This window comes from Olea europaea, chromosome 2, assembly GCF_002742605.1.
Source record: "Olea europaea var. sylvestris chromosome 2, O_europaea_v1, whole genome shotgun sequence".
Lineage (NCBI taxonomy): Eukaryota > Viridiplantae > Streptophyta > Magnoliopsida > Lamiales > Oleaceae > Olea > Olea europaea.
The window spans coordinates 28,067,256-28,076,379 of record NC_036238.1 but is presented as its reverse complement, the minus strand read 5'-3'; the positions used below and the strand labels follow the sequence as shown (position 1 = coordinate 28,076,379).

Below are 9,124 nucleotides of genomic sequence, written 5' to 3'. Positions count from 1 at the left end.
TTTATTTTATTTTATTTTTTTCTTTCCATTTTTTGCTAAAATGTAATTTACATCTCCTTTGCATCTCTCCATTGTAAAGGTTTTCGATCACTTTGGAGATCTATTTTATGCCATCATTGGAGATGCCAACATGACTTTACACCTAAAGTTTCAGATTTTGGGTTGGCTAGGATGGCAATGAAAAAGGGAAACAAACATATCTCAACCCAAAATGTCATGGGAACGTTGATTATGGAGAAATTCATTACGATATTACGAATTTGTGCCGTCTTATATGTTTTTTGTATTCCTAGAAAATGGTTTCTCCATTTAATCTAATTCTTGGTCGGAAAATTTTACTTCTCACAGTTAGTTAGCTCCAGAACACGTGATGACTGGCCATCTACTGGTTAAAAGCAACGTTTACAGCTATGTTGTAGACCTGTGGTTCTCCTCGAGCTCCCAACCGTACGAAAGCCTGTGGATTTGTCACAGCCACCCGGTCAAGAAAATCTTATTGCTTGGGCTCGTCTACTCCTCGTTACCATGGAAGATTTGGAAATGATCATCGATCCAGTGTTGGACATTGGTTTAAAATTGAGAATTGGTTAAGCATAAAAGTTGAGAAAGTGACTTTCGTGTCAATTTTGGCCAAAGATTCGGATTTGATCCAATAGTCAAATTACTAATGTAAATAGACTAACTTCAAATAGATCGTCGTGGTATATTGGAATCTAAAAACTAATTTCGAATGAATGAGAAATTGTGATCCATAGTTGGAAGAAAAAATAGAGGAAAATTGGATGGAAAAACGCCTAACTCCGTCGCTCGCCTATCGCTTGAGTGACAAGCGAGTGAGGAGTTTCTGTAAATATTTTGACACTGGCGTTAGAGTGAAAGGTCAGCGACAACAAGTGATGCTTCTGTTATAAAGTTTCCAAGCTTGGCATGCATCATTTCACCCGCAACCACTCATCCTGTATAAGCAGGGACGGATCTAGGATTGGATCCAAGATCAGGCTACAAAATTTCAAATCGAACTACTACGTGGAAAAAAAAATTTTACACATAAAAAATTAATTTTTTACCAAAAAAAAAAACCTTAAAAAGGGGGGGGGGGGGGGGGGGCCCCCCCCCCCCCCCCCCCCCCCCCCCCACNNGCTGGGCCCCCCCCCCCCCACAAATCCGTCTCTGTGTATAAGGACCCTTTAGACGTCCATAATGCATCATATATCACTTTTGCATTGAGCATTGCATTGAATCTCTTGCAAAATCATCCAAAACTATCTTCCATATAGAGAGGATAATTCTGTCAAAAAGTTCGTTGGACCTTGTGGTTTGAAGTGCTTCTAGCACAAGTTTTATCTGTTGTATTTTAAGAGACAAGTACCGTAATCTGTGAGCACTGTTGCAGGACAATATTGTCTTAAGGAAAGAGTGACATTTCACTTGCCTCGAATATTCTTCTTCTTCTTTTCCTGCTTTCTTTATGGTTCATATTATCATATACCATAAATATTTCTATATATTATTGTGTTAAATCACGCTCTTGCAGATTAAACTCTATCTTATTTGTTCATTCATTTCAAAACAACCCTTTGATATATAGAAAGTAAAATGTTCCCTCAAACAGCATTTTCGAAGTTGCACAAGTCGCATTAATGTGTGCGCAACCAGAAGTATCTCATCGTCCGTTTATTGGCGAAGTTTTTCAAGCCCTGAAGCTTGTGGGTGTAGTGAAGATGATGCAACACGAGAACCCTTGTCAAGAAGTTGCAGCCAAGAGGATTTCTCCATTGATAAATAGAAAATAAGCACAGTAGAATATCAAATGAGCTCGCAGCAGATTTAGAGAGTAGTTACCCATTTCCTGGATGGGGTTCAATTTTCGATGACAGGGCATTTACAGGGCTCCACAAAAAAAATTATGCAGGCCCCATATATGTGTGTGGTCTGCCAGCACCCTGGTTCTGTAAGCCTAGCACGGCTCATTTTTGATACAAAGATAGTGTTATCAACAGTAGATTTAAACAGTGTATCAGGCAGACATGAAGGACGTGATTCTAAGTCTTTTAGAAGGATATTCAATTTAACCCCTTTGAAGAAATCATGGTACTGGCTACTGACTACTGAGATTCAAACAAAATAACCTTCTGAAACATAGTAAACTCAAAACATTGGATGTTTAAAGACTCTGTTAGTGACAAACATCTCATGATTCTCATCCATGGTGTTTGTGTACACGTTATAGAGTGAACCTCTCATAATGGCAAATAAAATTTGAGCCAGAAATACGCATACTGGATGAATAAGGATGATATTATAGATAGAGAAATATTTGGTACACAACATTAGACAGGAGACACTAGAGTAGAGTATGACTTCTTTAATCCTATCCACCATTATCTAATTCAGTATATCAAACATCCCTTACCAGTAATCTAAAGTTGACGCAGACAGAATGGAAATTACAGATTTCCCATTTTTCAAATGGCAAGAATACCTCTACATATACAAGCCGATCATGTTCTAATCTCCGATGAATGCTGATTCATTATCTCCAGTTTCTCGGCCTAATCTCTCTCTTAATATCTTCACTCCCATGTACCTGCATTTAGGCATGCCAATAAAAAACTTCCACTTTTATAATTATCTGTTTATTCTCTTTGTAATTCGTAGACATAAATGTTAATACAAAATTTCATATTCTTTCAATATTGTGCGTATACTACTGCGTTCGGTTCTAATTTCTTAACACAAAAAAGGTTATTAGGATCACACCTGCCGAGCATCAACACAGTTGCTTGAGGGTTTGTCCCTGGAGAATCAGTGAACGTTGAACCATCAATAACACGGAGTTTTTCAACTCCAAAAACCTTGTAGTCACGGTTCACCACCTTATCCGTATGGCAGCCCCCATGGTAGTGCCAAATTGTGATAACAGTGTCTTTACAGAACTGCTCCAAGGATTTTGTGTCATTAATATGCTTGGGTATAAGATTAACATTAGCATGAATGCTCATATTCAACAACTTCTCGACTGTTTTCTTGTCACACTTTGAGAAATTAGTGAAATGTTTCGACCTCAAAATCTTCTCCACAACACGTATACCATCCACACATCGTTGTAAATCAGATGGATGGCTGAAGTAATTGAAAGTGATTAAAGGGTTATCATCAATATTTGTGTTGAGAAGGCTAATTTGGCCTTTTGACAGGGGATTAGCAATCTTTTCTAGAACGAAACCTCCCATAAATGCTTCATGTGGAAGGTTTTTCTTCCTTTTCCTGTAGGATTGAATTGCTTCATATTTCCTTTGCTTTGGAGGAATGGTAGACAGCTGCCCTATCTGTTTACACAACAAATACTGTTAAAGATTACACATTATTCCCTACTCTGAAGGCAATAATTGGCCTCAAATCTATCGAGAACAAGACTTGGTTTGCTGCATTGTGAGTTATAAATTCACGAATCTCGGAAAACTAACATGTTACTAACCTCAGCTGAAACAATTCCATGGTCCCAATGAATGCTGTCTGAGGACTGACCAAATCCACTGCTAGCTTCAATATACACTCCCAACTTGGTAATCCCTACAGTTTGAATCAAAGATTGCTGGACAGGCCTATTAGCGGGAACAAAAATACTGTTCATGGGATTATCAGACATGTCCTTTCCAACAAACTCATTGTCGAGAACCACAGGTATTTTCCACTTTTCAAGGTCTGTCTTCGGGCCGATGCCACTATGTAGCAGCAGCTGAGGGCTGCCAATTGCTCCAGAAGACACGATAACTTCACTTCTCGGCCCCTTTGAAATAAATGCTACGTGTTGCTTCCCATTTTCGTCTTTGAAGATAACCCCAACTGCCCTTGGTGTTTTACCTATAATTGGCAATGCACAAATACCATGATATTGTCAGTAAATGCATGTTTGATATGCAGAGCTCGACAACATTGTTGTTTGGAGTTTTCGAGTCCATGTGTGTCCTATTCTAAACAAGTTTGTATCGGCACTTCAAGTTACCTGTTGTATCAAAAACAATTTTCAGAACTGTTGCATGTACTAAAACATGAATCTTTTTAGGATTTGCTGAGGCAAGAAGCTCCGCCGCAGTGTGGCGGCGGCCGAACCTGTCAAAAATAGTCCCACCAACTTTGGTTCCATATTTGTGACCATAGGTAAATCCATTGAAAGGTGAGATCCCAATTTCTAAAAGACCGTCCCTTACGGCTCTCTGCCATGGCCGAAGCACTGGTCTATGAACAATTTGCCTCTCAATCCAAGAGTAGGACTCCTGCACTAGCTTTGAATCCCATCCTACATTTCTAATGAAACTGCAAATCACAAATTTCCAGCATTAATAATACACGCTATAGCTGTCACGAAAGGATCAAATGCATTTATTTAAATAGTTTCAACACGCTTGCCTGTGCTTCAAATTTGTTTACTAGAGGTCTGGTATTTGAACAAAGTTTTTTACAGGGCTTTTGAGAAATTAAAATGAGTTTTTGAGATTACTTTTAAATTCATTCGATTAATTTTATAAAATTGCTTCATTTTATTTAGCTTTTTTATAGAAGAGGAAGCTCTTATAGAATTTAGTCTTCAAACAACAATCAAAGTAGCATCCTAAAAAAAATTCTTTTATGAGAATTATAAGTAAAAGTAGAATTCCTGTCAAACATGCACTAAAATGATATAAATTAACAATGAGAAAAAAGAACCTTTTTAAGAATACGAATTGATTGCTCTTGCACTTGAGTGGTTATAATGTTGTAGTTAGAGTTCAATTTGTGCAATGAAAAGAAAACAATAAAGCGAGTAGGACCCCATCAAAATTTTAAAATCATAAATGCCCTAGCTTTTAATTTTATTATCATCGTATGTTTTTTCATCTCTTTTGTCACCTAAATAAATGGGATGGAGATCTATGGTTCATTTGTGTTTTTCAATTTACTGTCAACTCAATTGCAAATCTCGTCCAAATTTTTTTATGATGAGTTGGATCGATAGTAAAAAAACTAAAAATGAAGTGCAAATCTCGTCCAAATCTCACACTTTGCACAAATTTCACAATATGGTACAAAAAAATTGCTGCAAATACAAATTCTCCGTAGAAAATAATTAAATATACCTCAATATTCATAAATGAAAATAAAAATTCACACTATTTTTATGCAATACTTTACATACCAAAATTTTTCACTATTTATTTATTCTCCAAAAACTCGTATACTATTTCATTCCTATATAAAAATTTCTTTCTCATTCATTTCTCATTCCATAAATTAAATTTTAGTCGAATCATTTCACTATGTTTGTGTATTAGTTACAAAATTTTTTAACACAAATTTTATATACATGAAACTTTTCTCTAAGAAAATAAAAAGAATCCGAAATAGATCTCCACGTGCATTCTTAACAATTTTGAAGTCTCAAAAATTAATCCAGCTTAATAAATAAATAATAATTTATATTACCAAATAACAACTAAAATTGAAACTTATTTTAATCGATAGTTTTTAATTTCTATTCATGCAAATATTTTTGTTTATAAGAAAGCTTTTTAGAATTATTCTTAATAATGTGGAAAGAGTCAAATAATAATTTTCTAAATTTTCTAATATTTTATTAATTTTTATTGACAAGAAGATAATAAATCCTATATAAAAAAAAAATTCTTTAAAGAAAAAATGTTTAATAAAAATCAATAATTAAAAAGTAGTATGCTAAATGTTATATAACATAATATATAATGAGTGATTGGTAATTTTAGTTTGGACTATTTTTTAGCAAATAGTATTATGTAAAATGTAAATTTGTAAAATATAATATGTAAAGTTTAATTACATCCAATATACAAAATTTTTTCTCTTTTTTCTGAAATTCTGCACTATGGTTAGTTGAATTAAAATAATGACTTGAAAAGACATTTATTCGAAGACCTTTTATATGCATAATATTAATAATAATGGCAAAAAGTAATGTTGGTGTGTGCCACCATGTTACATTGTCATAAATGTTGACCAAAATTTTCGTCTTCAATTAATTATTTTGCTCATCAAGTAGGAAATTGAAAATTGAATTCATGCGTGATCATGTTTAATCAATAAATTAATATACTCTCTAGCATTAAACTAAGTTTTCTTTTTAATTTATAACAAATATACACTATTGTTTACATTTCAATAATAAAATCAAGCCCACGTTAAACTAAAATTCAGATTTTAATTTAAGTTAATTTTAACCTCATATTTTATGGAATCCACTACTTTTAAACACATATTTCATTAACTTTTATCCAAATCTGCTAAAAATATAATTATAATCCTTACCAAATAGATGCTAAATTTCAACAAATGACAAAAGATCATTTATCTTTCAAAACTTAATTTATTAATTAGCAACCTAGAAATGTGTTGTGAGGTTCATATTACTTCAAAATGTGCACACTTCAAGTTAATTTTCAAAACAACCTAAAACTAAAAGCCTCCAATGGAGTTTAGCATACCAAACTAGAGTCTAGATAATAGTTATAAATATTAATCACTTATACTACCTATTTAATTGTAGGGTTTTGCTATTCATTCATGGCCACATGGCCCTCTCACTCTAGCAAAACCCTTAATTAGACTTAAAAGTTGCTTATTAATTTCAAGAAAAGCAAATTTTAACAAACAAATGGTCCAAGAGTCAAAATATTTCTTGCATTTGCCAAAACTTAAGAAGGGTAGTTACCAAATATTATTGAGAAATTGAGAAACTTCAAAAAGACTCAATTCTTAGAACTTCTTAAAAACCTTTTTTTTTTCTTAAACAAGAAAATATTAAAAGATAGCAATGTACATATGTTGAAAAAAATAGAAAAGAATTAACAAAGAAGTTAAAGGAGTATAGAAGTGGGACACCTATCAAAATGTTGTACCTTGAACTTGCTCTGGTGTAAAAGCCAGCATTAATGGAAGTGGCACCGCCCAAGATTCTAGCTCTGGAATTAATGACTCCATCGGTGGAAATGAACATCTGTGACGCAGAAGACGGTGAAGTGTCAGCCAACGAGATGTGGAAATTCCGCATGAAGGTGACATTCGGGTTTGCAAAAGGCGTTCCGCCTCTTTCCAGTAATAGCACACTGAAGTTTTGCGATAGGGTGGCGGCCAGGGGGCATCCGGCAGTTCCTCCGCCTACTATAATGTAGTCGTAGGGTTTATCTCCTCCGTTCAAGGAGGAGGACGGCAGCGGAGAGAATGAGCTTGCGGGCTTGATGAATGGATACCGGTATTGCCCATAATTCTCTTTGCCTGTATTTAAATTACACTTACGTTAAGAGAGAAGATAATAACTTTCGAGGAAAACATCGAAATAGAAGAAAAGGGTGAAAAGAAAAACCTTTAGTGAAGGAAATATGCAGCGTGATGATCCATAGAAGTGAAGAGAAAAGAAACTTGAAAATTGCAGCGCCAATCAAAGCCATTGAAATTGGGACAGACGGAGAACAGTTCCTTGAAATGGCTGTGGCTACCTTCTTCTCTCTATATATACACATTGTTCACATGATTGCTTTAATCTTAATTAAGAATTAAATTGTTAATAAATAATTAGTTTGTGAAAAGTCATGCAGCTTTTCAGGTTGCCATTTTAATGTTTGTCAACAGAATAAATAAATATAGTTTCTGAAAAGTCCTTCAATATGAAAAAAAAGGTTGAACCCCAATTTTAAGGGTCCCCCATCGCTCCTGTCCTGGAGTATCGTGAGGGAGGTAAATCGCAGGTTATGCCTTCAAAGGTACAGGGTGGAAGGCTGCTTGTACACTGCACTTATCCAAGAGCCAAATCCATATTTTAGGATTCGAACCCTTGACGCAGCAGTATCAAGCAAAGCTGGATTTCTCCACCCTCCTCTTTTATCACTTGGAGATGCGCTCTGAGGGCGAAAAGTCCTTCAATATGTATGTGATTCAAGAAGGGTAGTGAGATTTTGAATACTCTTCAAAATTATACAATTAGAATGTCAAAATTTTAAAAATGTCAATATAATTACCCTTGTTTGAGCCCTTTTTTTTTTTTTTTTTTTTTTTGAAAAAATGTATTTTCAACAGTATTTTGACATGATTTCGACCACACATTTTTCAATAAAATAATATTACATGCAAATCCAAAATTTTTCCTTATTTTTTAATTACACATTTCTTATCAATACACTATTCAAAAATTCATTCTTTCCCCTAAAATGGGGCTCAAACAAGGCAATATGTTTATAATCTTTGTGCCCATTATTTTTTAAGTATTGTGCCATTTAAGTTGACATAAAAAAAAGAAAAAAAAAATCCTCCTAAACAAGTCTTTAAATTAACAAAATATACACATCGATGTTTAATTTATATTAAGTATTAATAACATAATACATTAATTAATTTCTGGACCTATCATGATTTGTTCACCAATTAATTGATTTGCAATGTCGTTGATGCTTAACATAAATTAAACAGAAGTACTTATTAGATCAAATGTGACCATTTGACAAAACAATTGATAATTTCTAGAGACAAACGTGCACCAAAAATTAAAATTTAGAAGACAGATTGCAAATTTCTAAAACATGGGGAAATTAAAAATAAAAAAATAAAAGAGAGCCGAAAATTTTGTTGATAAAGAAATATGACATGACTGAGGTCCTTAATTGATGTGGTTGCATAGCAATAGTCTGAGGCCATTGACTAGAAGCCGCAAATAGTTGTCGTGCTTACCTGTCCTAACTTCCTACTTTTTACTGAAAATTATAAAATTTAAAGAAATTTTGGGAGTTTAGATGTGGCCAAGAAGGCCCACGTGAATCCTGTTCATATAGCACCGCTCATTTTAAATCGAATAGTACAAACATATCACCGACTTGGTAAAACTTTGCTCATACCATTTGAGCTGGACATTGTTCTCCCAACCGATTGAGGTAGGTCTAGCCCTTGTTTGATTTAGATAAAAAAAAAAACTCGGGAAATGCTCAAAAGACAGTGGGTGCATGACAGAAGACCCATTTACAGGGGTGGGGCCCGCATTTAAAACGTGGGCCCCACCCCTATAAGTGGGCCTTCTGTCAAGGTGCATGTCACCCACTCTGTTACCATAGCATTTCCTTAAAAACTC

The 9,124-nt window shown here is 34.4% G+C and overlaps 1 protein-coding gene across 1 annotated transcript; it reads right to left on the bottom strand.

The window, feature by feature from the left end:
- Positions 1–2,280: 2,280 nt before the first annotated feature.
- On the bottom strand, positions 2,281–7,619 carry LOC111369570 (protein HOTHEAD-like). Its single transcript, XM_022991143.1, has 6 exons — positions 7,373–7,619; positions 6,909–7,284; positions 4,007–4,317; positions 3,479–3,864; positions 2,761–3,329; positions 2,281–2,587 (listed from the first exon to the last, which is right to left on the bottom strand). The coding sequence occupies exons 1-6, from the start codon at positions 7,527–7,529 to the stop codon at positions 2,509–2,511; spliced, it is 1,878 nt and encodes a 625-aa protein (XP_022846911.1). The 5' UTR covers positions 7,530–7,619; the 3' UTR covers positions 2,281–2,508.
- Positions 7,620–9,124: the final 1,505 nt, after the last annotated feature.

What these genes read in the sequence shown, in the direction of transcription:
- LOC111369570 (XM_022991143.1), bottom strand. Translation starts at nt 7,529, where the DNA reads ATGTGTATATATAGAGAGAAGAAGGTAGCCACAGCCATTTCAAGGAAC. An exon ending in GCATATTTCCTTCACTAAAG is followed by an intron (nt 7,285 to 7,372) that starts GTTTTTCTTTTC and finishes ATTTAAATACAG; the next exon opens with GCAAAGAGAATTATGGGCAA. An exon ending in TACACCAGAGCAAGTTCAAG is followed by an intron (nt 4,318 to 6,908) that starts GTACAACATTTT and finishes TGTGATTTGCAG; the next exon opens with TTTCATTAGAAATGTAGGAT.